We start from the raw sequence: 27,807 nt of genomic DNA on the forward strand, positions 1-27,807 counted from the left end.
GGGAGAGCCCGCGGTTATCTAATATACCCCCCAGTTCCCTGCCTCTCACTCCCTTGTCTCCCATTATTGCCATCTTCCCCATACACGGTGCACTCAGAGCCCTCCCTGCTGCCTGCTTCGGCTTACCGTAAATAACCTTTATTCCTGCTTGCAAAAACAGTCTTTGTTTTGACCAAACCACCCTATGCAAATAGGAAGCATAAATATTGCAGTCTACATTGACAGTAAAAAAAATCCCTGAGCTCATCTCCCCACCTTCAAAACCTGAAAATAGGTTAAATTAGGTGTCAGGTTTAGAAAAACTTCATTATAGCGGGCAGGGTTCTATGTGTGGTCCTGTGTGTTAACCTCGCCACCACACTGACCTTCTCTTGGGTAATACCCTAAGTAATTTTGATATAGGAAGATGATTCCCACGTTGTAGAGATATTTATACTTGAGTTTAGCAGGAAATAAACCTTCTTCTTGAAAGGAGAGATTGCGTCTGGCCACCACTGCCCTATCTAATTATTCTTCCGTATCACCATCCTCATCCATTTGTACCCGCTTTAAAACAACCTCTGCAAAATGATTTTAAAATAACCTCCAGCAAAACCAGGGACCTGTAAGGCAAGTCAGTGCTGCTGTAAATCATTTCAAGGCAGTTGATGTTGCGGTCACTCAGTTGGTTTTGTTCTTTCAAGTGTCGTACACCAGAATCCGTCTATTTATGCTAAATAAAATACAAACAGTTCTGTCTTCCAAGGGCCAAGCTTATACGGTCATATTGTCCTTCTGTGATGGCCAAACTGGGAGTTTTCCTTCCATCTGAAACAGAAGAAAATTAGAACAAGAGAGAGATGAATCCCTCCCCTATTTAGAACAGGATAAGGATTTAGTTGAACACTCCTGTCACATTTTTGGCAAAGAGATGTGTGCAGCAGGCTGAAGAAGCCCTGAAAATCAGCACAAACCCCACTATTGCATTTAATACCCTCTTCTGTGATTTATTGGTGCGAAGCACATCAAACGCACATCGAGGTATGTTTGTATATAGGCTTTGGGAGAACCTGTCCCTCCGGGCAGCATGGGTGCTGAGGGCCGGGGTGCTGCTGGTGGCTGGAGTGTCACAGCGAGCAGGATGCGCGGTGGCTCTTCCCAAAGTCACCGCCTTTCCATGTGTGCTCTCGGGTCTGCGTTCCCCCCGCTCCCGGTAGATGATTTACAGGAGCAGCGGCTGCTCTGCGGCAGCGTGTCCTTGCTTTCTGAACCGTCAATCACCCTTTGAATCGCATTTACATTTATGGCTTTCAACTTAACTGCCTTGTACCCAAGTGGTAGAGCCCCCCAGTCCTGTTTTGCCTTCACATCTCCCCCATGCTTTTGATTTTTTGCTGGTTTTGTCTCCTCTCATCTCCTGTTCTTCCACAAAACCAGCTCCCATCTATCACTCCCAGGGGAAAAAATAATACGAGCAGGTAGAACGTTTAATAAGATCTCTCGTAGAGCTTTCCTATGAATTTCCAGCTCCGAGGTTCCACTGCCACGATTCCTCGGCTTCCCTAAGTTTGAGCTGCCAAAATTCTACCTCCAAACAGCTGGAACAGCAGCAGCAAAACCCCTTCTTGCCAAGGGTCGGTAACGCAGCTTTAGGGAAGAGCACATGACTGAAATGACAAGGACCTGCAGCCCCATAGATCCTCAATGAAGTGACCACTGAAAAATAAAGCCTGCAAATTTCTCAGCACACTTATGTGATTTCGCGGCAGAGCTGGTGCTTTCAAGGGTGCCTTTGGGACAGACATTAGAAATTTCCTCTTGCAGCAAGTGTGACAAGGAAACCCAGCCCGGCAAAAGCAGATTTGAGCCGCTTCCCGCTGGAAGCAGCACAGGGAGCAGGGATCCAGCTCACGGTCTGCACTCACTGAGCGTCCTCAGCTTAACAAACCCCTTGGCATCTGGCCCACAGAAACCACAAACCCTTCTCAGCCAGAGCGAATAAACGTGTTTCACCTCCCTGTGTGCCAATGAGTCTTCTATGTTAGAAGCCACTTCGGTTTTAGACACGGTGATTAATTAATCGGTGTCTCCGCCAGCCCCGCAGAGCTCAGACCGTGCCCGCGGCCACCAGTGCCTGCTCCGGACCCACACAATATCCAACCCTGGTTATTTTCCCAAACAAACCCCACCTTTCGGCTCCAAGAGACTGTCACCATCGCAGCAGCACCAACTACCTTCTGAAGATGGCGCTTTACCTAAAATAAGCCTCAAACTTTGTGTCCTCCTTCCTGTCTTTATAAAAATAAAACTGTAAAAGCTCAAGGGACCCACTTTTGATTAAAGGCGTTTTTCTGACACCCAGATCTGCTTGCGAACAGCTGCTCTTTCAGGCAGCTCTGCTGGAATGAGCATTTTTAATAGGGAAGATGTAAAGTAACCAGAGAAACAAAGCAGAACCGAGCAGGATCGCACCTGATTCCGGTCACTGCGCCGCCCTGGGGACTCCTGCTCCCGGCCATGGGGATGCTCTGGTGTGACCGTGCTCCTCCAGGAGCAACGTGTCTCCCTGTCCCAAGCTCCTCCCAAGCTCTCCCTGGTGAAAATACATCAGGATTTCACTGCAGCGGGGCTGCATTCAGCTCGCCGGCTCCTCTCCCGCTCCTCCTCTATTCGATTTAATTTGGAAGAAGCCAAGCAGTCAGACGCTGAAGGTGCTCCCGACACTTTCCTTCCAACATGCGGGTACCCAGGCATCCATCCCCTCTCCCATAAGACACCTATTGAATTTTGACTCCAAGATTCCATAGATAGTCCTGGCACAGGTCCTTCTGCCACATCTGTGTCCTCCGTGCCTCCACGTTCCTGCCCAACCAGCCCCCTTTGTCCCAGCATCCTTGTTCCTCAGCCTCCCAGGATTTGTGCAGAAAGAATTAATAACCCCACTCATTCCATTTGCTGGTAGCCTGCTAACAACATCGCCCAAAAGGGTGTCCAGAAAGCCCCAGCTGCCCCGTGTCACCGAAACCATGGCCGACCAACCTCCTGATGTCCCTGAGCTCACCCAGAGAAGATAAGAGCTGCTTTCAAGGTCTTTACCCGCGTTTCTCTCTCCTCACTTGGCACCTCCCCAGTTTCTGCACATAAACCCCAGCTGTAAACACCCGGAGCTGTGTGGGTGTCGGGTCCTCGCTGACGTGCACCGGACGTGACCCAGCACCCTGGGCAGGAACGGGAGCGCTGCTCCTTCTCCCCACCCGCTCCGTCTCGTCAGGCTGGGGTGTCCCACACCGGGCTCGCTGCCCGGAGCAGACACATCAGCAGGACCCATCAGGTTCCTCATCATCCACCTCGGCTTTCTTTCCTCCCTTGGCTTTCCACCTACAGTGGACGGGAACACCCCAAACTTACTCCTCCCCTCCCCCTAAAAGCAGAACCAACAGCCCTCCCCACCTTTCCCAGGCAGGTTGGGCTTTGGAACATCTAAGTTTTGCTTTTCGGAAGGAAGGAGGAGCTGGTGGGTTCATTGATTCCCTGCCCAGCAGGAATGTTTGCTCGGCACGGCCAAGCCGCGCCTGTGCCGACTGCGGCCGGCTCTCTCCTGATATCCTATCGCCGGCTTTATCCGAGCATCGGCACAACCTCCCCGCTCCGGCACTCGGCCCTTCTGGCCCCGCCGAGCGCGCGGGGGCTGCGTGGGAGCTCACCTCTTATTTCCAGGAATCTTAATAGCAAGTTTTAAGGTACTTATTTACTTTTTTTTTGGTCTGCGCAGGAAGTCTGAGCTAAAAAAAAAGGGAGTATAATTACCCTGGCACGCCTGCATTCCTGCCCCAGGCTCCGAGGGACCTGTTCTCGCCAGAGCGGATCTGAGCCCCGGAGATCGTCGCCGCAGACGTGGGTAACTGCGACCCGCAGCCATGCTGAAACAGATCCTATCGGAGATGTACATCGACCCCGAGCTGCTGGCGGAGCTCAGCGAGGAGCAGAAGCAGATCCTGTTCTTCAAGATGAGGCAGGAGCAGATCAGGCGCTGGGAGGAAAGAGAAGCCGCCGCCAACAGGGCTGCAGCTGAGAAGCCAGCGCCGAGGAAAGGTGAGAGCCTGCTCTGCCTCTGGCCAGCCGGCTGCTCCCGGGAGCACGAGATGGTTGTTTCTTCTCCTCGGGACACACCACAGTTATATTTCCAAACAGCACGTCTGTCCTTGCCCAAATTGCCCCACTGCCCTGGCTGGGCAGACAGGGCTTCCTTGCCCCCAGGAGATGCGTCTCGTTAAGTTCCCACTAAATTTGGCCTTGGAATCTGTCTATAAATAACTATATAAGTAACTGTCTATAAAATAACTACGGGCTTGGGTGTCTGTCCTGAGGCGCTGGAGCTGCAGGGAGGTCCCATTGTGCCTGCAGACCCAAGTCCCCTCGTTGGGATCCCGCGGTGTCCGGGACCTGAGGAAGGCAGCGCTCTCCTCCCGCTGTCCCGCACCTCAGAGGAATTAAAGCAGGAGAGAAAACAGCGGCGAGCCTCCTCCCTTGCCCTCGGACTCAGCAATGTGTCCTTCACCCACCTGGCTTCAGCACCATGGCACTAAACGGGAGGTGCAGCAGGATCCTGGCCGAGCTTTCCCCACGTCCAGCTGCTTTTGGAAAGGCTCTGTCAGCAGCAGCAGCCGGGAGGGGATGGCGGGAGGGACGCAGACCCCGTACGGAGCATTTGCCACAGAAGCTGCTTCTTTTCCAGGCAGCAGGAAGACGGTGACGTGGAAATTGGGCGCCGACAACGACGTCTGGGTCTGGGTGATGGGCGAGCATCCTTCAGACAAACCCTACGCGGCCATCTGCGAAGAGATCCAGGCGGAAAGGGCGACGCGGCTGGCGAGGGAGCGCGGCCAGGAGGGCAGGTGAGCAGGGCGGGTGGGCAGGTGAGCAGGGCAGGTGGGCAGGTGAGGCGGGGAAGGCGTTTCTGGAGACCCCAGTGTTCTCCGTAGGGGCCGTGGTTATCGCTGTGCCAGCGGAGTCGCAGGCAGAAGGTGCAGGTGGGGGTTGGCTTCTGGGGGTGTGCACAATGATGGCAGAGACCTGAGGAAAAGGAATTGTTGCCCTGAGGGTGGTGAGAGCCTGGCACACGTACCCAGAGAGGTGGTGGATGAACCATCCCTGGGGACATCCCAGGCCAGGCTGGACGGGCTCTGAGCAACCTGAGCTGGTGAAGATGTCCCTGTCATGGCAGGGGGAACTGGGGAGCTGGGAACGTCCCTCCAACCCAAACTACTCTATGATTTGCTCATCAAGCCCCCCCAGGATATCACCCCAGCACTGGAGCCTCTGCAAACCCCAGGAAATGCCAGCTCTGTTGTGGCAGCAGGTGAGGCGCTGGGATGGCTCTGACTCACCTGCCCGCGCAGCAGGGTGACAGTCACTCACCGCGACTCGTCACGTTAGTTATTCCGCCCTACCTGACGGGAGATCCGACCGCTGCCGGCACACACGCCGCTTCATGCGCTTGGGAGCGGAAAGCGACGCCCTCGGCTTCCAAAATCCTCTTTCTCTTTGGTTTTAGAGAGATCGACTCCTCCGTAACATGGTCGCTACAACCAGGAGTCCCGGGTGAGACGGATCTTCATGGGAATAAAAGCAGCACCGTGGAGGAAAAGAAGGAAAAGGGGAGAAAAAACACGGCTGCTACCACAGGGAAACCCCAGGAGCCGCCAAAGGTAGTTTTTGCCCTTTTCTCCATCCCTGTCAGAGATATGTGCTTTGAGATCTGTACCAACAGAGAAGCTACCTTTGATTCCTCTGCTTCACGGGCAGCAGATGGGTCGCACGCTCCCTCCCGCGCTGGGCCTGGCTCGGCCGGCTCTTGGGGCTCCCCAAGATCTGTCGCAGCCCTCCAGCAAACCACCTGCTTATTAAAGAAATAGATGATTTTCCCAACATCCTCATATTTTTGCCTCCCTTTTTCCTTTTTAAAAATTTTTTTGCCATCTTTTAAAACAGTTAGAAAATAGCTCATGGCCTCGACAGCCCAGGACGCTCCAAACGCAGTAACTACCGTGTCTGCTTTGCTGAGCATCCTATCAGTTTAACTGGAGAAGCCCAGCTCATGCAGCAGAGTTTGCATTCAGCCTTTTGCTGCTGGCTCGGGTGAGCCTGTATTCTTTTATTACACAGCCGCTGCGTATTTCAGCATAAAAAGCAGCATAACTGAAGGTTGGGTTTTGGCAAAGCGCCCCTGGTGCCAAAATACCGGAGATTTGGAGTGGCTCTGTCTCCTTTATCGAGAGCGTCTGAGTCACAGGGGGCTTTTCTTAGCGCTGTTTGCTGAGGTTGAGCAACTGTGTGGGAGATTTTGTTGTTTTTTCTTTTCAAAGGAAACTATTAGTCACAGCTAACAAAAAAAGAATAGCTAAATCAATAAATAACCCCCCCAAACCAAAAATCCCGCCACCACCAAGAACCCGACCCCTTCTCCAAGTCTTGCACATGGAAATAGAGGCTGTTTGTACACGTTACTTTTGTTTCCTGACATTACATTGCTAGTAATTTCTTTTGTCGTATTATTAGTGGTTTTTTCCCAGGTTTCTCAGGCTTTTTCTATTAGGAGGGATCCAGACCTAAGACCCCTCTTGCCTGCAAAGGGTATTTTTCTCCCCTCCCTCATTATGGTGCTTCCTCCGAGACCTGGTTCCCATTCAGCGCGAGGGACGGGGCGCTGTGCTCTGTCTGCAATAGGGAAGCGGGGCTGATCTGCCAAAACAAGCTGCTTCACACACACCTGAAGGTCCTAGTTCCCTGGCCAAGAGAGGGGGAAGTTGGAAAGCCACGTTTGTATTAAATATTAGCCAAGCGGGTGATGAAGATAAAACACAGGGTGTCCTTGGCGAGCAGTGCAGTGCGATTAACTCGTTACTCGCTGCGCCGTGGGAGGCAACCAGGGTCCAGCAGGGAGATGGCTCCGAGACAAGGCAAACCCTTCATCTTTTGAGGCTGGGCTGGGCTGGTGACAGCTGCTCCTAGATGGGTCGGGAGGGAAGAACCTGCGCTTGGGTCACAACAACCCCATGAATGCTACAGGCTTGGGGAAAGCAGTCAGGAGGAAAAGGATCTGGGGCCAAGGTGGCCACCAGCATCCTGGCTGGTACCAGCACTGGTGTGGCCAGCAGGACCAGGGCAGCGACCGTCCCTGTGCTGGGACCTGGGGGGGCCAAACCTCAAATCCTGGGGGCAGTTTTGGCCCCTTGTGCCAAGAAAGGCCTTGAGGTGCTGGACCGAGTGGAGAGAGGGGAACGGAGCTGGTGAGGGGCTGGAGCACAAGTGTGATGGGAGCGGCTGAGGGACCTGGGGGGTTCAGCTGGAGAACAGGAGCTGAGGGGAGACCTTATCAGCTCAAGATGCGCCAGGGGAGCTTGAGGTTGGATTTAGGAACAATTTGTTCCCCAAAGGGCTGTGGGGCATTGGAACAGGCTGCCCAGGGCAGTGCTGGAGTTGCCATCCCTGGAGGGTTGGACAGACGGACATGAGGTTCTCAGGACATGGGGCAGTGCTGGGGTTGGGGTAACAGTTGGACTTGATCTTGGGGGTGTCTTCCAACTAAACGATTCCATGATTCTACGGTTGGGGCTGTCTCAGCAGCATTCATTTCTCACCGCTCTTCTCCTCCCAGAGGGAAGCCAGGGATGTCCACCAGATGCTGGCCGACTGCCACCTGAGGAAGCGTGGCATCCAGCAGGTCAGTGGCAACCCAGGGTGTTCCTAATGGCCCGAGTGGGTTCCAGGCTTTATCCCACAGCCCCAGTGCCTCGTCTGACCCAAGAACCTGAGGGAACGGCAGCAGATGTGCCAGGGAGGGTCAGTGGGACATGAGGGAAAGGTTCTTCCCCCAGAGGTGCTGGACACTGAACAGGCTCCCAGAGAGGTGTCACGGCCCAACCTGACAGTGTTCAAGAGGAGACTGGACACCGTCCTCAGACACACGGGGTGACCTGTGGGGTTGTCACTGCAGGGACAGGAGTTGGACTCCATGATCTGTGGGTCCTTCCAGCTCAGGACATTCTATGACTCTAACATCCTCACCTCTTGGACTGGTCTCCTCCCGCGTGGTGGGACCATGAGGAGGTGACACAAAGCAGGTCAGCCTGGCAGACAGGACATGCTCCCCGTGCTTTCTGATAGATTCGTTTTCCCTTCCTTTGTTATAACCTGCTGGAAAGAAAGAGGGTCTGGATGTTGTCGAAATCGGAGGGATTCACAATAAATAACAGAATTTTTGGTATTTTAAGACTAGCTAAAGAGCAGGGCTAAAAGTAACCTGGGAGGAATCACTGCACATACCGTTTCTTTCACAGGTGAAGGAAGCAGAAAGGAGAAATTCAGCAGAGGAGCCCCCGGCCCCCCAGGAGCCACCGCCGCAGAGCCAGCCCGGCTCCGATTGCCGCAGGATCCCGCAGAAAGCGGAGGAGAGCGAGCCCGAGTGGCAGGAATCCCGTAAGAGCCTCGGACGAGCTTCTCCTGGGGGGATGGAGAAACCCTGGGGGCCTGGGGGGTCAAACACGGACACTGGAATGGGAAATTTGGTGGGTGGGTGGCAAGCACTGCCAAAAATACAGCGCTGCGCTGTCAGACATATGGCTGAGTCCACACTGGCACTGGAGCTGGGCAGGGAAATGGACGATTGACCCTGCAGAAAACGTGACCATTTGTCAACATTTCCCATTGTCACTTTTTTCTATGTTTTGCTCCAGTTGGTTTTTATTTGGAATATTGTAGTTTTAAATATTAAGAACAGGACCACGCAGCGTGGGTCTGTGTGGCGAGGCTCAGGTGCCCTGTTAAAACAAGCAACAAATAGGAACCACGTAAATATAGCCCAGATAACTCATCTTAAGCTAGAAGCTGGGTTTTTGTGGGACTGCGGTAACCATTGCCCATGAGGACAAGGGTGATGGGGCCAATTTCAAAAGCGCTTGGTTGGAGGCAAACTCCTTTTGCTGGAGTGAACGTGGCCCTTTTTGGGCTTCAGAAATGAGCGGGGAGGGTTTTGCTGCTCGATACAGAAGGTCAGTGCGAGGCTGGGGCGAAGCTCCTTTCTGCACAACACAGGGCGGGCTGAGCAGAGACCTTGGAAAGAACGTGAAAACATGAGAAAAGAGGCTGCATGAAACAGAAGCGAGGACGCCCCCGCTTCCCTGTCAGCCAAACACGGTCCCTGTGGCACCGCTTCACGTGATTAACCCCAGTGATAGGAGGGAAAACAGCAAGAAGCACAAGACGCGCAGCAGCATCTGTTGCTGAATCCTTCCTAAGCACTGAATTTCTTCCCAGTTGCTCCCCCGCTGCTCAGCAGATGGCAATGCCGTACCACCAGTTGTTTCCACTTTCGGCCAGGGATTTTGCTTTTCTTACCGATTAAACAAAACAATTAAAATATCTGAGGTTGATTACAAAAGCAAGGAGAGAACTCACCTAACACAGACAGACCAGGATGAGCTACTGAACGCTTGTAACCTAGGGAATCACGGCAGTTTTCCAGCAAGAAAACCCCCTAGCAAGGTCCCCTACTTTCCATGATGGTCCCAGCAAGACTCCCTCCCACACTCACAACCCATCGGCACTTTCAGATCCCTCAGAGGATCGACTTGGGGTCACTCCAGCAGATTCACTGAGCACAAGCCCTATGGGGAGAGGCTGAGGGAGCTGGGCTTGTTCAGTCTGGAGCAGAGGAGGCTTAGAGGTGAGCTCAGCACTCTCTAGAACGACCTGAAGGGCAGTTCTAGCCAGGGGGGATTGGGCTCTTCTCCCAGGCAGTCAGCAATAGGACAAGGGGGCAGGGGCTTCAACTCTGCCAGGGGAAATTGAGGCTGGAGATTAGAACGAAATTATTTACGGAGAGAGTGGTCAGCATTGGAATGGCTGCCCAGGGAGGTGCTGGACTCACCGGCCATGGAGCTTAGTGCCATGATCTGGTCAATGGACTGGAGTTGGACCAAGGGTTGGACTGGGTGATCTCTGAGGGCTTTTCCAACCCAGTCCATCCTGTGATTCTGTGTGATTCCGCCCTCTCCACCCCTGCTCACAGAAAGGGCACCGCAGAAATCCGTGTCTGAAACCAAGAATCGGCAGTGAAACACCACAAAAAATTGTCTCTAAGTACAAAGGGATCTGGTGCCCTGAAGAAACTCGGATTTTTTGCATGTGATGGAATAAAAAACGGGCCCTGTTACACAGGAGATGTCCAGAAGTGGTGAGGGACAAGCGCACCTTTCACCCGGTGGAGCGGGTTATTCCTTCGCTCCAGTGAGCAGGGGATGGCCAAGGGCAGCCGAGCTGAGCGCTCACCTGCTTGTTGGCTCTGTTGCAGTGCGGAGATCCAAGGCGGCGGACGAGAAGAGACGCTCCCTCGCACGCCAAGCCCGGGACGACTACCGGCGGCTGTCGCTGCAGGGCATCCACCGCAGGAAGCCGGCAGAGACCCCCCGCACCGGCACCGCGGGGGACCGGCGACCGCTCCTGTACCCGCCTCTCCCCCCGAAACCTAAAGTTCTACCTCCTGCCACGGCCAACGGGAGAGCGATCAGGTACGGACACCCCGAGGAGGGCTGAGATGCTCCTGGTCCAGCGTGGGATGGGTGAGACGGGGAAGGTTTGTTCTGCTCCTTGCATGGAGAAAACACCGTGCAGGGAAAAAATACAGAGCCAAGGGGTTCATGGTTTTAAACTAAAGGAGGGAGATTCAGGCTGGACATGAGGAAGAAATTGGTGCCCTGAGGGTGGTGAGAGCCTGGCCCAGGTACCCAGAGAGGGGGTGGATGAACCATCCCTGGAGACATCCCAGGCCAGGCTGGACGGGCTCTGAGCAACCTGAGCTGGTGAAGATGTCCCTGCTCAGGGCAGGGGTGGCACTGGGGAGCTGGGAATGTCCCTCCCACCCAAATCCTCCTGTGATTCTACGATTCTTTCTATATCCTTTTTGTTAAGTGCCCACTGAAAACCACGTACCTTTGCTGATGGCTGCACAAGCATCAACCTCCTGTTCAGGGCTGCTCTTAACACCCCGACAGAAAGACAAGTCCTGCCAAGGACTCAGCAGCTCTCATTTGTGCTTGATGCCCAAACCGTGGTCTTTTCTAGCAGAAAAGAGGGAATCCAGAGGACCATCTCCAATTCCACTGAAGAAAGCATCATCAGGTGGTTCAAAGAGGAGCAATTCCCGCTGCGAGCTGGCTACCAGAAAAGCACGGACACAATAGCACCTTGGTTCCATGGTGAGTCCTGGGCGCTTCTGCCCCAACCCAGTGCTTTAGGAGTAGTTTCTCTTACGTGGTTGCAGTGTGGACACAGGCTGGGCCAGGAGCTTCTGGAGGGTGGCTAAGTTTTCTGCTTTAATTATGTATTAACCTAGTTTAAGTTGCTCTAGCATTACAGAGGACAACCTAAAGTGTTAGAACAGAGACCAGGTCCCCAAAATACTCTGTGCCACATCTGTCCTGGATGCACCGTCACCCTGGTAACTGTTTGGACCATATGGCGAGAGAGATTTGGGCACATCTCATCACCTCATCCCACTCATCCTTGGTGCCAGGCCCTGGAGCCATCCCAGGCCAGGCTGGACGGGCTCTGAGCACCCTGAGCTGGTGACGATGTCCCTGCTCATGGCAGGGGTGGCACTGGGGACCTGGGGAGGTCCTTTCCAACCCAAACCATTCTATTCTTGTGTGATTCTATGATTCTCCATCCATACACACTCATCGTCCATCACCTTTTTGTCCCATTTCTAATGGGTCATCATGATCCCATCCATCTCCCTTGCTGTGCAAACCCCTCAGATCCCAGACTGAAGCAAAGGAAGCGTTACCCTCTCATAACTGGGCTTCCAGAGCAGCCCACGATGCCACAGTCTGTTACCGGCAATGGCAGTGATGTTCTTCCTGGGCTGCTGGGCAAGGAACCACGCCATGGGTGGAAGTGCCATGGCTTTAGAGCAACAGAGCTTTCTTGTGAGAACCGCTCCATCCAGTCCTGCACAGGTGCTCTTTTCCCTTCCGTTGCATGTTTTGGTTTTAACAGGTATCCTCACCTCGAAGAAAGCAGAGGAGCTGCTGAACAGAACAGCGCCGGGGAGTTTCCTGATCCGGGTCAGTGAGAAAATCAAAGGCTACGTGCTCTCCTACCGCTCCGGGGAGGGGTGCAAGCACTTCCTCATCGATGCCTCCAGCGACTCCTACAGCTTCCTCGGGGTGGACCAGCTGCAGCACTCAACACTGGCCGACCTCGTGGACTACCATAAGGTGAACATCGAGCAATGCGTTCATTAGTATCTGTTTAATTTCCTCGGGACACTTAAAAGTAAGAAAGAATAGATTCTGTTGCTTTAAAGTGGATAACTAAACCCGTTTTAGCTACTGCCAGGTACCCAGTGTGCTGCTCCAGAGGGGCACGCCAGCCTGATGGGCACATCTCAGGCATCCTAAACCCCACTCACCCTCCACACAGGGCTTGAGTCACTGCATGCCCTTTAGTAGCAAAGCTGATAAGGTGAGAGGTGACAGCGCACTCACGCAGGCCCCTTTTTGTGTTCGATTTGGCTCCGTGCTTGCGGGATCCCGGTGAGCTGGGTGAGCAGAAAATACAGCAGCGGTGTTGCGATGGATGGGCTGTGCCCCGGTCTGTTTGAAAGGCGGTGGTTAATCACACCCTCTGCCAACAGGATGAACCCATCACCTCCTTGGGGAAGGAGCTGCTGCTTTACCCGTGCGGCCAAGAGGACCAAGAACCAGATTACACGTCTCTCTTTGAGTGAGCGCCCCCATCTCGTCGTGCAGCCCCGTGCCCGCATTCACAAAGAGTGAGCTTCAGAGCGGAGCTGCTGGCGTCTACCTGGAACAGCTGCCATAAGTGCCTCTGTTACACCCCTCACAGCAAAAGGGCAGGGGGACAAGCCCCGTCCTGAGCTTGTCAGGTCAACAGAATTAAGCCTGGCAAGCTGCAAAGCACCGGGGTGGTCGCGGAGGTTGGAAGAAGCAACTCATTGAACAGGGAGATGCTGCCTCGTATTTTCCGTGGGTTTCTGCAGATTTGCGGGGGTCCTTGTGTGTTCAAGCTGCCTTTTGTTCTTGAATGCAAAGCTGTGTGCCACCTGGGAAATGGATTAGTACCCACAGCCGGACAGAGATGGCACCTTCCTACGGCACAAAACACCTCCGAGAGGTGAATCGCTCTTGATAGAGTCATTTGTATAGGTGAACCTTAATCCTGTAAAATGCTGTACCCTCAGAGCCAAGGATGTCCAAGCCAAACATCCAAGCAAGCCCTCAGTGCCTTCCAGGGAACGGTGTTTGTGTGAAGAGGGATTTGCATAGAAAGTGCCTTGTTTTTTTTCCCCAAGTCCTTTAACTCCCAACTGTAGATCCTCACTCCTTGAACCTGGGTTTAAATCCCACCCTGGCCTTTCTGCACAGAGAGGGATTGGTGGTTTGAAAGGGAGGGGGGCAGGGATATGGGAACTTGTTTGAAAGACTTTAAAACATGCACAGCAATGTAAAAAGCAGCACCTGTGTCAGTATTAGGACAGTTTCCACAAGAGTGTTTCCCAGTAAAGAACACTATTTTCCAAAACAGAGCTATTTATTGCAAGTCGTGTCGTGATTACTGAGACGCATCTGGTGTAAACTTTAACATAGAAGCTTTTCCTTCAAGGTTATGTTCTCCTTTAGTATCTGTTACGCTGCTCTTTACAGACATAATTCAGAATATTGGGGGGAGGCTGGATGGAGTCGCATGAATTCACCCTCACTCAAATTGCCCCGGTTCGAGCTGAGGGCTGTGGTGCCAATCTGCCAACACCATTTTTCAGAGACGCAATCCCCAAACAGCGCACAAGCCCCCACCTTGTTCCAGTTCTCCTGATGGGCCAGGGCTCCTCTGCTTAACCTGAGGAAATCTTCAGGAACGATGTTAATCTGTGCTTTGCAGAATACAGACTAAAAGAAATTGTTGTAAGCATCTGGTCTTAAAACTTACAACTACACCAAGAGGTGGTTTCCACATGAGGAAGGAGGGGGTGGTTGCACTCCAGTTGGAGCAGGTTTAGCTTGCTCGACATAAAGCTTTAATGTAAAGTGAGACTCTGAAATAAACAACACTCCGGCAGGGCAAACGACTTCTGGAGCCACTTGAGCACCGTACCACGCATATCAGAGAGAGGTGTTCAACATGATAGCAACAGTCTTGAGAGGGAGTGCTAGATCATGCATAGGAGAAAAATCCTTCCTTCCCTGTTTCTTTGGAAAAATATGTCCAGAATTAATGGTCATTCAGAGGTCCGCAGTGCTAGAGAAACGCTGGCGTCCGTTCTCACGTGAAGAAGGTGCCATTGCTGTGGTCCTGCTGAAGACAAATCACCATGTTCTTTGTACACCCGTGGGCAGGTACAGTCAGCACACAAAGTCTCCTTTAAAAAAAATCACAGCATTGACTTGCAGAAATAAAGCTGCAGGCTGACCTGGCACGGACACAGCAGGGCTGTGCGACACAGTTGGTTTTATCTCCGAGATCTATAGCGGAACTGGTAGCTTCACATCCCTTTAAATTATAACTACTTATTTGCAAGTGTTGCCATGGGGAAGCTCACACCTACCCCACATCTTCGAAGAAATCGCGCTCCAGGTTTTTAAACACTCTGAGCTTCACTGCTCTGCTGTGAAGGATGAGACTTGAAGCTTTATACCTACACATTCAGATGACTGCGCCGTCACCAGAACAGAGCCCTGGGGACGGGCTGAGAGCCCACGGCACAGGGAGCGCTCGCTGCGGGACGCCGGCCTCACGTCTCAGGAGGGGTTCTGCAGGGTCTTCCCCCAAGGGATGCTGCACACGTGAAGATGGCTTGGCTGGAGAGACCGTGACACCTGGAAGGAGACAGCGGTTTGCCGGTGCCTTTAGCCAGAGGGTGCGACCATCCACACCAAAAAATCACCGCAGAGTTAAAGCAGCATCGATGCTGCTCCAGCTCTGCTTGGCTCACAGACACAGCCAACGAGGCTGCCCCCCAAGCCAATTTTCCATGTTGGTGGTACCCAAGCCACGATGCCAAAATTGGTTTGGCTGTTTAATTAAAGCCTGTGTGGACTGGAGGTTGGTTTGGTGTTTCAAACCAGTAGCAAACATAATATAAGACACTCATCAACAACTGATAAGGTATTTCTGAAAATGTTTCTTTCTGCTAACCATGTGAAACAGGAATTAAACCATGCCCCTCCAGATCCAAAGGGATAAGACATTTTGGAAGAGAAGGTCTGTTAGTGTAAAAAAAAAAGTTAACCTATTTTTCCAAATAAATTGCTGAAGAACTTGAGCAAAACAAAAAAGGGCAAAACAAAACACACCCCAAAAACAACCAAACAAACCAAAAACCAACCACAGAAAAAAACCCAAACAGAAGAACAAAAACCACACTCCACAAATGACATTGTACTTGATAAGCCAGAAAAGAAACCGGTACATCTTCAAGGAAACTCCTGAAGAGGACCTTGTGATGACAGGTGAAGTGGAGTTTTATACTGGTGTTCCAACTGGTGAGGAGGATTCTGTTCAGACTATGAACCTCTCCCTAGGCGACGAAAAGCTGCACTGTTGCTTATAATGATTCATTTCCTAGGCTCTTATGTCTCAAGGTAATAAATTATTTACATTGAACTTCAGTAAAGCTAAATGAGTTCAGACTTCGGAAGACATTTTGAAGGTGTGAAGAGGATTGGGATAAGGGGAACTAAAATGAAACGGTAGGCAAAGAATCCTGGCAGTTTCAGGGGGAGAAAAGAGAATCCTGAGGTTGTAAAATCTTCCCCTCCCGCGGTGGAACTGACAGGGGCCGGATGATGTGCTTGGTAAGGCAGCCAAGGTGCTGAATTCCCACATGCCCAGTATTTGGAGACCAGCACAGTTTGGAATGACCTCTGCAGGTCTGCTGAGCTCTGCTCTACAAGAGGGGCCAACCTCCAGCTCACATGAACTTTCTCGGGGCAAACCTAAGGGAAGGCACCAAAAACCATCATGGGAAACAGGTAAGGCTGGGCCTGGGGCAAGTCCAGAGCTTTTGTAACACGCATCACCCAGTTTCCAACTCAGCTTAAGTGGGACCATAGGAGAACTCGCACCCTGGAGCGGCTCAGCTGCTCAACCAGCCATGCCTGGCTCCCCCAGCACAAACACATCATCACCATCAAAACAAAGCCATTTGTGAACAATTCATCATGTATTCCAGGAAGAAAAAGCTCTTTGGCAGACCTCCTTGTGTTATTGCTGAAGTTTCAATGTTGAGTGATGGATCTGGGGATGCTTTTGTTTTGGTTTTTTTTTTTTTTTTCAGAGTTCTTTTTCCATTAGATCCTTCTGCTTTTTTGCAGCATTTCAGGACATTCGGCGACTTGCAAGGGAAGGACAACACAGACCACTCGTATCCAACAAAAGGCAAAGACAAGGAAACCTGTGCCAAGGGAGGAGGCGCTTGGAGCAGCCCCATCTCTGCTTACCCAAGCGGTTTCCAGGCTCTCCCGCTGCCCACTGCAGCACCACACAGCATTTGCTACTCATCGGTCACTCACATCTCCCTTATTTCTTCCCCCTGCTCTTACAAGCCAAAAACCAAATCAGAACCTGGCTTCAGACTGCCCTGAATTAAGCTTGAAGCTATAAAACAAAGTGACCACAGCAGTAGATAAGCAAATGGGATTTCCAAGCCCATGCATTTTGTTGCTAGTTAATATTAAAGTGATAAACACTAGTCAGGATTTTTTAAAAAAAGCTTTTTAGGAGCAGAGTAACACGTGCTTTCAATCAAAAACAAGTATTGAAAAGGAGACTAATTTTCAGAATGCACCTACAATTATCATAAGAGAACTTGCAGGGTCCAGTAATCCATCACAAAGATTTATTTTGTTAATTACAAAAGGTTGCTATGCTCTGGATTTGGTTTCGAAGGCAGACTTTGGTATGAAGCCAGCAAGCGCTCACCGGTGTTGGTACCTGAGGTGCTGCTGTTGAATGGGTACTCGGGTCGAGCTGCGTTCCCCTCCGCTCAGCGGGCAACGCGGCTCCTCTTCCAGCACCCCAGCCGTGCAGAACAACCACTTCACTCATCTGAACCAGCTCCCATCCACACCAAACACCCATCTGCGGAGCGTTTCCCACGTTCTGGAAGGCTGCGCTGTTTCCTAGTAAGGCTAGAAGTACAAAACCTGAACTATGACAAAATAATCCCTAAGCAAAACCAGCTTCATTTAAAGATAAATCTTGAGATACTGACAGTATAGCAAAGCAGAGACAAACCGTGATTCCTGCGGCGCAGACACGGCTCTTTGCTTTTGGTGCTCTTTCCCCAGCAAGAACAAGCATTTGTTCAACAACCTTACAGCATTTCTGCATCATCACACTTGATCGGTAGGGCCTGCTCTTTTGGAACTTTAGAAAGCACTTTTTGAGACGCCTCTTGTCTCGGAAGGACCCAGGAACACCCCGTTAGCGCACCCGCTGCTGCCCCCGGCCCCAGCCCCGGAAGGGAAGGAGATCTTGGGCCGCTCCAACTTCACCACCACGAACAATCACGTTTCCTTCTCAGAGCAGCAGCTCTGCACTGATTTAAAACCAGCCCTTTTTAGACACATCAGGTTAGATGTAGAAACCAACTCATTCGCCCAATAAAGGGTCAATCCTTTGAATAACTGCTTCCATCTCACTAACATTTCTCCAGCAAAGCACACCCAGTTGTTACTGTGGACACTACATTTGTGTAACGTTCTTTGTCTCTGCGATCCCGAATCTCATCAAGTGTTCAAGCCTCTCCGGCAGCAAGTGCTGGACAGCCTGGCTAACGCAGAGCTGACACCAGACACTCCAACCCGCCTGGACACCTGTGGAACCTCAGCTGGGTGTTCCTGCACCGGGGGATCGCACTGGATGAGCTTTCCAGATCCCTTCAACCCCTGACATCCCGGGATTCTGTGAAAAGCCCTATTATGAAAAACCAGAACAGAGGACGAGCACATCAAGCACATTCCCTCGTGTTCTTTCACCTCCATCCTCTTTCAGTCTCATCCTATCTTATCTCCTTAGCGACTCTTTCCCTAAACACCCAATAGTCCAATCCAGAGAGGGTTGTTTCGCATCCCCTTGCTGGCCTCACGTCTTCTTGCTGCCCAGGCTCTGTCTGCGCAGGTGCGTCTCGATGTCGCGCCGGAAGAGCAGCGTGCCGAGCTGGCCGTGGGACGCCTCATTCATGGCCCTGGACTGCAGGCACATGCGGTACTGCTCGGGGCTCAGCGCCGCCGGGCAGCGCTTCTCGTGCCACAGGTGGAACAGCCCCCTGACCGGCGTGCGCACCACCAGCAGGTTGCTGTGAAGGTATTTGCGGTACAGATGCACATCTTCGCCGCCCCAGCCTTTGATGTCCAGGTCGAAGCCACCTGATGGGAAGAAAAACAGAGGTGAAACCAGAAATAGACACCGGCAACATCAGCGCTATGGATCGCACCACCGCTGTTCTCCAGTCAGCCCTCCAAACACCCAGACTCTGCCAGCATCCAAGTGTCCGCATTTCTTAGCTCCAAATCTTCCACCATCAGCCAAAATCGCATTATTTGTACCAAGCAGAGCTTAGATTCCGGTAACCTCGGTGGCACCTGGGGACAATCTGAACATCTACCCAGAGCGCTGCTACCCAGACACGCTGGCCAGGGAGAAGGGAGCTGACCATCATTTCCTATGTTTCAGTAAAAAGGCAGATGTATTGGAGTGTATTATTCTTACCTATGTTGATAAAATCCGATCTGTATTGGCAAGTCATCCCAAACCCGAAGTCTCTCCAAAATCCAGTTTCTTTTTTAATAACCTGCAAGGAAGGAAAGGAATATTTATATGGGAACAGAAATGCTTGCAGTGTGTGCAGCAGGGAAACCAGTCCCAAATCTGGTCAGAAATAGAACAGCTGCACTTTTATTCTCCCCTGCGTAAATCCATTGTTGGTCCTGAACCATTTCTTGTAGCTATAATACTTATTGCACGTTCCTCTGCCAAAAAGCCAGCTGTATCATTAGCTATCAAGGAGAATGATCTAAGTCCTTTCCCTAATCCAGAAGGACTCTGGCTGTTGTTGACCACATGGAGCAATATCACATCACTCTGGAGTTTGTTTCTTCTGTGGACAAACAATCTCCAAAACCCTTAGTTCCTGCGGGGCTCAAATCTGACGTAAGGACCATCCTGCTGAGCTGGAAGCCAAGTTGTGCTGCAGAGCAGATTGTCCACAGGACTGTGGGCCCAAGAGCTCTGCACGACAACAGCGGTTCCAGTCTGGTCGCACAACTGACAGCGTCTTCAGGACCTCCATTTTGACAAAAATTAGGTTGGGGTAAGAATAGCTTTCTGTGACAGAACTCCTGTAACTCAGTTCAAGTGGAGTCCAGAAACATTAGGTGATAATACATATCCCATAAAAACCATTGTCATCATTAATGTGCAGCCTGCACCACTGAGATGGACCTTGAAAACATTTGGTATTACGGGTAGAAAATGGGAGCAGAGAGGCCACGGCTGCACTTTCAGAAGCAGATACCCCAGTACAGATCCCCAGATCACAGCCCACGGGTGTGAGACCTCACGCGATCGGCTGAGACACCCGAGGGCTCCGAGGGACCGGGACGTGTCCTGACACCCCCTGGGGGACCCAGCAGTGCTGGGCGCTCCTGAAGCTCTGGTTACAAACCTGCCCCTCAGCAGCCGCGTTGGACAATTCTGGCTTTGCCTGTGACAAAGTTCCAGAAGACGACGAGACAGGATTTCCACTTCTGGATCTACGAATCTCACCGCTTCCTTTCCAAAACAATCCTCTTACAAAATAGTCTCTTCTGATTTCTCATTCACGCCTCCCCTTTTTGTCCATAACCACTTCAGCAGCTTTTCTTATTCTACACCTCACATCTCTCTATCTCCTCGTTTCTCCTTTTCTCAGAGCCAAGCTGCTGCAGACGCAATGAAGATGAAATGAGGTTGTACCTGTCAGGTCTGCGCTGGAACAAGCAGTGTCTGTAACCATGTCCTTGCAGCGATCTACTCCGATGCATTAGTGTTATTATTTTCCATTAGCTCAAGTGGCTGCTGCACAAATCAACTTATTTCAAACATCTCTGAAGGTTTACTTCATTTTTTTTCCTGAGCAGCCCAAGTACCAGGACAGAGAGCCAACTCTGTCTTGTTCAAAGGCACAGCTCTGGCCGCATGCCCGCCAACTAATGGGGGCTGAAATAGTAAAATCATTAAAAATTAGATTGGTAGTACTCCTTTAAATCAAGAGGCTTTTTCTGACATAAGCATCACATTTTATGACTCAAATCTTAGCTATAAATATTTGCGCAATCCTGACAACGCGCTCTGTGGAATTCACGCTAGCTTGAGAGCTAAACTCTATTTATTTTCCAGTGCTCACCAGGCTGAGGATCCCAGCGGCCTCTCCTCAGGGAGAGAAAAGCCAACGTGAATCCATGGTATTACCCAAACAGGTTTGCTCTGAGATAAACCCAGTGCAAGCGGTGCCATTAAATGAGAGCGACAGAAGCCAGCAAACCGCACAGGAATTGTGCGCTAATTAGAAAATCTCTTTTGGCAGAGAAGCAGACGTGGTCTAAATTCTTCGGTTCCATGTATAAAACACCAAACAAGGGCTAAAACAAACACTACCAAAACACTTCCCTGTGAAACTTAACTGTGGAAGTGACAGTAAGGCGAGTGCTGCAGGTTATTTTGCCTGTGCCATTGTGACTGTGCACGAGGAATAGGAAAATGATACCCAGGAGCACATGCAGCTTTTCACATTGTTTTGTCCAAATAAGAGCAGGCATTCCGAAAAACACGCACTTACCAGCTGCTGTTCTAAAGGTGGGATGGAGTCATGGTGGCTATAAATGATACTGGGGTTGTACTGGCTGAAGAGAACGGGATAAAACACCTTCTTCCCTGCAAATGACAAGGGGTTCATCTTGTCAAAAGCTGCATAGCACACACTTCTCTTGCCTACAAGGTGCTGTCCAGGCCAGACTAAACCCAGACTGAGTCACACAGCATTTGGACTGAGCCTGTGTTCTCTGCATGAAAATATGAGGATATCATTAACAGGAAGACGCTGTTCAGGAAGCACAGCCGCCAAAAGCAAGAAATTCAATCACGGGGGAGCAGAGGTCTTCTGGCCTTTCAAAAGCCAAACGGCAACCTTTTCTTATACATCTTAATTCATTCTGTAAGTTGATTTACAGCAGCTTCGCTACCAACCCAAAGGCAAGAAGACTCCGGTGAAGGCTGTTAGACAGCAAGTAAATGTCTGTTGAAAGATGAGAGCTTGTACCTGGCTGCGTGTTCAGCCTGCAGGAGTTCAGGAACTCGGCGGTGAAGTAAATGTCCACGTCACAAAAAAAGAGAACGACGTTGCTTCCTTTCCAGACTCGAGCACCAACGTCTAATCCTTTGCCCCTGGAAAATTCTTCGTTCAGCTGGACGAAGGTGAAGTTCTTGAAGTTGGCTGACCTAGGAGAAGGAAAACACAACTTAGCCCGTCCTTCCAGCACAAGCTGATATGGAACCTGGTATGGAAGAATTAACTTGGAAATCTGCGGCATCGGGGTTGTGAGTGCGGTTTGGGGGCAGAAACATCTGTCCTGTGAGCCCGGAGGAGCTTCCCGCTGCACTCAGAGCTGGAGCCGTGTTCTCCTGCTCTAGCACTCCTGTCACTGACACTATTCACCAAAATCCCAACGAGGCTTAGATGGACGAAAATATCTTTAGTAGGAAAATGTACATGAATATAAAATACCTGTGGCCATACTACTGTAAAATCTGCTTTGTTGGTCTGAAGATCAATATCACAAAGCCACAGCTCTGGGACTGTCAGGGCACCACTGGAGCTTCCTCCACGTGGCTGGTACAACTACGAATTTGGGAAGCTACCTGGTCTCCAGTTCACTGCGATAGCTGCGTATGAACCACACACATTAGATACTCAGCTACTTACTTGGAGGTATTTTCAAGTATGGATTTGACTTCACTCATTTGTTCTTTTCCAAAATAAACCACGGTGAGGTGAATTCTCCCGTCCTGCTGAATGCCCATTTCCCTATAAAACAGAAGGGGGACCGTAAAAATGCTACGCATAGTTCTACTTCTTAACCTTGACTTGTTGTGTTTGGTTTTTAACAAATCTTCTAGAGTTGATACCTTCTGCATTTTGTTAAGAAACATTAAGTCTCAACTGTCCACGAAGCCGATTGCCCAAGGGTAGGAGAACCAGTGCCAGACATCACGCCTCCCCCGCACAAATTAATCAGCAGAGATCAACGCGGCCAGAGGGCGATGCCTCCCATCCCAAAGCCCACATCTATCAGATGGCTAATTTAAACACGGTGCCTATTTATAGACAGCTGTAATTAAGCAAAACAAACCCCATTGTAAGAGTCACTACGTGTTGCTAACACAATCTTTTCAGGGCAGCTATTTAAAGCTAGATCTCAATTAAGTTTTCCCTCCAGACATCATCTCTGCACTGCTAAAGAAAAGCAGTTGGAAAGTAACTGTCCTGAGAGTTCAAATACATGTCCTTCTTGCCTTAATGTTTCCTCCAAGAGGGCCTGGCAAGGTGTCTGGGAGCACCAATTCCCTTTTTCCTTGGAAATGTTTATTTGCAGCTCGCTCTTGCGTTGCCCCAACAACACAGACTGGGGCTCATCATCCAGGTCCATGCAGATCGGAACCCGAGGGTTGTCATAATTGCTTCTACCCCACGCGCTAAGCAGCCCGACGCCTTCCAGCCTCCCTAAGCTCAATACCAACTTCTTAGTGGCATAATGAAACGTTATTTAAGAGAAGCACAACTTGTACCGAGCGAGGGCTCAATTACTTTCCAAGTAAGATCAAGCAAAGGCAGGATTGGACTGGAAACCCACCTGAAATTCTGCATGAATTGCCGAAATTTGCTGGCTCTCTTGGCCAGCGGCACGACGACGTTGATCAGCGTGTCAGCCATGTTGACGCTTTCACTTCTCACCTTCATTACGGGGCCAAACGGCCGGAATAAAACAACCTTCTTGAACTGATGCTTCGCGTCTCCTCTGAAAGTCAGCTCGTACAACGTGCCCTTGTCCTTCTCCGTGCGGTAGATCCCTGCGTGCAAACGAGAGAGAGGAGATGTTGGATTGAAGCTGACTGCACGCCGCAATCCGAATGATTCATTTCCTCCTTTTCTGTGAGGCTCTCTGCAAAGTCCCCTAATAAGACTGTAGAACCGCAATGAAACTTTGCTCTTCACTCCACTCTCAAGAGGCTTCTTTTCCTTCGTGGTGAGTAATGGTCTGCGAGGGTGACGCTGCGGAGTTTCCACAGGCTGGACACTGCATCAGACCATCTCCAAGGACATCTAATTCATACAAGCAAAGAGTCATTTCCTACATGGAACGAACTTTTAACATACTCAATGCATGAAATTGGTCCCATGCTGAGGGTTGGCTTGAACTCTAAAGGTATTGGTCGTGCCCCACGCTATTCTTATACCTTAAATGAGATAAACTTGGCAAAAAGGCTATAGATTTTACACCACACAACACTTGGGTCCTTATAGCGCATACTGAAATAAAGCTTTTTCATAGTCAGATCGGTTTGGTTTAAGAACAAATAATTAAATGGTAATTCTAACTACTTGTCAGGTCACTGTACGTATCCCAACAGCCTCATCGGTAGCCGGGTCCGGTTGCATTGCTTTCCATCTCCTGCAGAAACTGAAGAGACAAGCAAAACACATCTGAAGAAAACTCTGCTTGACTTTTGTCTTTTTCTTCCCGCCTGGTTGTGAAAAGCAGCTTGACCAAAGTGCTGCCTTTTTCTCTTAAATTGTACTCATTCCCTGGTTTGTAACATGGTTGATTTGCCTTTTCTCTACAGAGAAATGGGTAGGACTGTTTCGCGTATTTGACATGGCAAACCGACATTTTTCATCACAACGGAGAAGTAAATCACACCAACCCTTTTAATAACACCGACCATGCGATGCAGCAGGTAAATCCCGGCACGGGCTCAAGAACCTGCTGTCTGTGGACACCCCATACGCACACAGTCCGCATCACAGGGAGGATGCGCCTTGCTCTTCTCTATCCATAAATATAGAAGAAGAAGGAAAAAAACAACAGCAAAAGGTCTAGTGATGTGGGACAAGCATGGGGATTTGTGTTCAGCACATCAGAGCAGTCACTCCCTGAGAGCTGTTTCACCCACATGTCCTCTAAGTCTGCAGTACAAACGTTAGAGAATGAGAAGGGCAAGTTCTCCCTCCTGTACTAAATTCAGCCGGGTCAGCTGTGGATTAAATCTCACAGGCAAGGCTACCAAACAGCAAGCAGGGATCGAGCTGGTTCCCGTGGACTGAAACTAGGTGAGCCCTATTGAAAGTCAAAGCGTAGCTCTTATTGAACGAGAACCAGTTGTGAGTCCTTGGGAACAAGTTCTGTGGAATCGTGTCCCTTGTCACGTCTCTGCTGTGGATGTTCCTGCCCTGTGAAGTCAGAGCTGCCCTGAGCAGCTCCCACGATACGGCTGGAGCCGCTGGCCGGGGGTGAAAAAGCTCCTGACCGCAAACAAGCGGGTGCTTCGGATTTAGTGACACAAGATGGGAAATAAAAAATGGCCACTGTTAAAAGCAGCACTTTAAAAACCCACATGTACTGCCTCAATATCACATGTAAGGGTAAAGACAAGTACCTGTTTAGTTCATTTTGGAATCCAAGGGGTGAGCCGCACAAGTCCTGGTATAGAAGATACCCTGTGAAGGTTCAGCTTTCCATAGTTATTGGCAGTTACGGGTGATACCAGCTGAATTACTGAGCTCAACACCTATCTCGCCACAGCTTGCTCTGGCAGGACGGTGTGGGTAGAAGTGACTAACATTGGCATTTAGATAGGAACTGGAGTTAGCAACCTTAACACCGGTAACAGATTTGCGACTGCAGCCTGCTGGTCAACCCTTGCTTTGCCAGTTCTGAGGCAAACACAGGACCAGAGAGCTGCGAGCACACGCCGTGGTCACCACAAGGGACGGGCAGCTCTGCTGTCACCGAGTCCCCTCCCCAGAAAAGCTGCCGTTCTGCAGCTGTGGCTGGGACCCAGCACTAACACCACCCAGATGTGTCCTCGGACATAACACCCGTCTCCATCAGAACCCCCAGGGGTACTGAGCAAGTCTTGTAACCCGTTGTCAGCATACAAACCTTCCACGAAGTCGGAGGCTGCGTACACGCGGTGTTTGGCATTGCCGTCCCCCTCCGGATGGTTCAAACTCCCCACGGCTAACTCGATCACCTCAACCAGCTCGTCTCGCTTATCTTTCCTGACGGGTTTCTCTTCTGGGTGGCGCGTCAGCCCCGTCTCCAGCTGGTAGACCTTCTGCAGGGTAAAGCTCTCGAAGGGCACGGCCGCGTACTCCGTGGCCAGCCTCACGCCGCTGTGCACCTCCGCTCTGTCGATCTGGGCGCGGAGGAAGGCCAGCAGGTTAGCCTGGGCCTTCTCCGGGCTGCTGTGGTCCAGCCGCGTGTCCAAGGGGCCTGGGAGCTGGCCCTGCACGTTCTTCAGCTTCTCGCTCCTGTCCTGGAGCTCAGCCTTGAGCTGGGCGATTTGCTTCTTCAAGCTGACGATGTAGTTGCGGTGCTGCTCCTCCCGCTCCTGCAGAACGGCTTCGTATCCCTCCTTGGCGGTGGGACTGTGCGCCCTGGGCAAGGCCAGCTGCTGGCTGTCACCCTTGGGTGTGCAAGCCAACATGTAAACAATAGACACCGAGCAACACGCCACCACCAGCAGGCCTGCGAGTCGGGGGAGAAACAGAATAAATCCTCTTCGGAGCATCATCTCTCAAAAAGCGGAGTCTAACCCCACGCACGTAACAGTCCTTACGTCCACACAGTGCCACAGAGGCTCCTGGACTTGGAGCACGCTTACGCAGATGCATGTATGTACAAAAACCGTCTCATTAGCTTCCTTAAAATATGCGCTCCACCTGTAATTTGGGGTCTCTCTGGTGCTGACCCAGCAGGACCAAAAGGCAAGTGGCAGAGCGGACAGGACACCTCCTGATCCTCATGGCAGCACTGCAGCCTCATCAGCCGCTGGTGGACAGGGCCTGGGGACCTGAAAGACAGATGACAAGGATGCACGCACATTAGAGTTTGGTCACTCAGTCCAGACCATTGAGAGTGGTTTAAGAATTCGCTGTTGCTTCTCAGCTGCTCTCGTGGATCTCAGAGCTGCGCAGCACTCGTGCTAAGATGCTCAGTTTGGGCCCAAATCCACACTGGTTAAAGGAACTTGATCATTTTCTCAGCTGCCAACAGGCTTAGGCCAAGGCTGAGTGACAATGGAATGAGCCCCTGACACTCTCCCTCGGATGCATGCAGGACAGGAGGCCACTGGTTGTGACCACAGAGATTGCTGGTCCTGTTAGTCACACACCCTTGCTGGCAGACCCTTAGGTACTAAAAGTTGATCTAAGAATAAGAGTTTCAGGTTTATTTAAAATCTCGAGTCAAGTTTTTCTATAGGACTTATCAACCGCTACCTGACTTCCGCCCTCCATGTCTTGCTGGACTATTACTCTATATACAGCAATCATGCAGAGATATTTCTGATCTTTGCAACGTTACCTATATTTTATCAGCCTGCAGGGCTTCTCGGAAAAAATCACCAACTTGTAGAGTAGGAACTGAGGAGGCTAAAGTGAGCTATCCATGTACTGCTGTGCTTAGGTCAATGTGGAATGGCTGTTGTAGTATTTAGAGCATTCTCCAGAAAATGTCAGCACTTTCAAAGGGAGAATTGCTGGTGAGGGAAGGAGAAAGGGAAGGAGAAAGGGAAGGAGAAAGGGAAGGAGAAAGGGAAGGAGAAAGGGAAGGAGAAAGGGAAGGAGAAAGGGAAGGAGAAAGGGAAGGAGAAAGGGAAGGAGAAAGGGAAGGAGAAAGGGAAGGAGAAAGGGAAGGAGAAAGGGAAGGAGAAAGGGAAGGAGAAAGGGAAGGAGAAAGGGAAGGAGAAAGGGAAGGAGAAAGGGAAGGAGAAAGGGAAGGAGAAAGGGAAGGAGAAAGGGAAGGAGAAAGGGAAGGAGAAAGGGAAGGAGAAAGGGAAGGAGAAAGGGAAGGAGAAAGGGAAGGAGAAAGGGAAGGAGAAAGGGAAGGAGAAAGGGAAGGAGAAAGGGAAGGAGAAAGGGAAGGAGAAAGGGAAGGAGAAAGGGAAGGAGAAAGGGAAGGAGAAAGGGAAGGAGAAAGGGAAGGAGAAAGGGAAGGAGAAAGGGAAGGAGAAAGGGAAGGAGAAAGGGAAGGAGAAAGGGAAGGAGAAAGGGAAGGAGAAAGGGAAGGAGAAAGGGAAGGAGAAAGGGAAGGAGAAAGGGAAGGAGAAAGGGAAGGAGAAAGGGAAGGAGAAAGGGAAGGAGAAAGGGAAGGAGAAAGGGAAGGAGAAAGGGAAGGAGAAAGGGAAGGAGAAAGGGAAGGAGAAAGGGAAGGAGAAAGGGAAGGAGAAAGGGAAGGAGAAAGGGAAGGAGAAAGGGAAGGAGAAAGGGAAGGAGAAAGGGAAGGAGAAAGGGAAGGAGAAAGGGAAGGAGAAAGGGAAGGAGAAAGGGAAGGAGAAAGGGAAGGAGAAAGGGAAGGAGAAAGGGAAGGAGAAAGGGAAGGAGAAAGGGAAGGAGAAAGGGAAGGAGAAAGGGAAGGAGAAAGGGAAGGAGAAAGGGAAGGAGAAAGGGAAGGAGAAAGGGAAGGAGAAAGGGAAGGAGAAAGGGAA

The 27,807-nt window shown here is 50.9% G+C and overlaps 2 protein-coding genes and 1 long non-coding RNA gene across 12 annotated transcripts; 1 reads left to right on the forward strand and 2 right to left on the reverse strand.

Moving 5' to 3' along the window:
- Positions 1–118: 118 nt before the first annotated feature.
- Positions 119–6,172, reverse strand: LOC139827869 (uncharacterized). 4 transcript variants are annotated; one of them, XR_011738968.1, is made up of 4 exons: positions 6,026–6,172; positions 5,430–5,875; positions 3,787–5,052; positions 119–807 (listed from the first exon to the last, which is right to left on the reverse strand). It is a non-coding gene; the product is annotated as an uncharacterized lncRNA (long non-coding RNA). The 4 variants fall into 4 exon arrangements; XR_011738970.1 differs by adding an exon at positions 2,452–2,572 and having other exon boundaries at positions 3,787–5,875; XR_011738969.1 differs by adding an exon at positions 2,452–2,572 and having other exon boundaries at positions 3,076–5,875.
- Positions 3,211–13,584, forward strand: SH2D4A (SH2 domain containing 4A). 5 transcript variants are annotated; one of them, XM_071808267.1, is made up of 10 exons: positions 3,211–3,310; positions 3,752–4,071; positions 4,715–4,874; positions 5,534–5,687; positions 7,637–7,702; positions 8,319–8,457; positions 10,331–10,547; positions 11,101–11,234; positions 12,037–12,257; positions 12,677–13,584. In XM_071808267.1, exons 2-10 carry the CDS (start codon positions 3,897–3,899, stop codon positions 12,767–12,769), a joined length of 1,359 nt encoding a protein of 452 aa, XP_071664368.1. In that variant the 5' UTR covers positions 3,211–3,310; positions 3,752–3,896; the 3' UTR covers positions 12,770–13,584. The 5 variants fall into 5 exon arrangements, with proteins under 5 accessions (XP_071664368.1, XP_071664369.1, XP_071664370.1 ...); XM_071808268.1 differs by lacking the exon at positions 3,211–3,310 and adding an exon at positions 3,350–3,442 and having other exon boundaries at positions 3,756–4,071; XM_071808269.1 differs by lacking the exon at positions 3,211–3,310 and adding an exon at positions 3,582–3,719 and having other exon boundaries at positions 3,814–4,071.
- On the reverse strand, positions 13,575–26,885 carry CSGALNACT1 (chondroitin sulfate N-acetylgalactosaminyltransferase 1). Of its 3 annotated transcripts, XR_011738966.1 has the most exons (9): positions 25,260–26,885; positions 22,950–23,166; positions 22,022–22,123; positions 21,359–21,537; positions 20,879–20,973; positions 18,772–18,853; positions 16,981–18,428; positions 14,700–14,876; positions 13,575–14,355 (listed from the first exon to the last, which is right to left on the reverse strand). XR_011738966.1 is itself a non-coding variant. In XM_071808266.1 (7 exons), the coding sequence occupies exons 1-7, from the start codon at positions 25,891–25,893 to the stop codon at positions 18,145–18,147; spliced, it is 1,593 nt and encodes a 530-aa protein (XP_071664367.1). In that variant the 5' UTR covers positions 25,894–26,885; the 3' UTR covers positions 16,876–18,144. The 3 variants fall into 3 exon arrangements, 1 of the variants encoding a protein (XP_071664367.1); XR_011738965.1 differs by having other exon boundaries at positions 13,575–14,876; XM_071808266.1 differs by lacking the exons at positions 13,575–14,355; positions 14,700–14,876 and having other exon boundaries at positions 16,876–18,428.
- Positions 26,886–27,807: the final 922 nt, after the last annotated feature.

Source organism: Patagioenas fasciata, chromosome 4 (assembly GCF_037038585.1).
Source record: "Patagioenas fasciata isolate bPatFas1 chromosome 4, bPatFas1.hap1, whole genome shotgun sequence".
Taxonomy (NCBI): Eukaryota; Metazoa; Chordata; class Aves; order Columbiformes; family Columbidae; genus Patagioenas; species Patagioenas fasciata.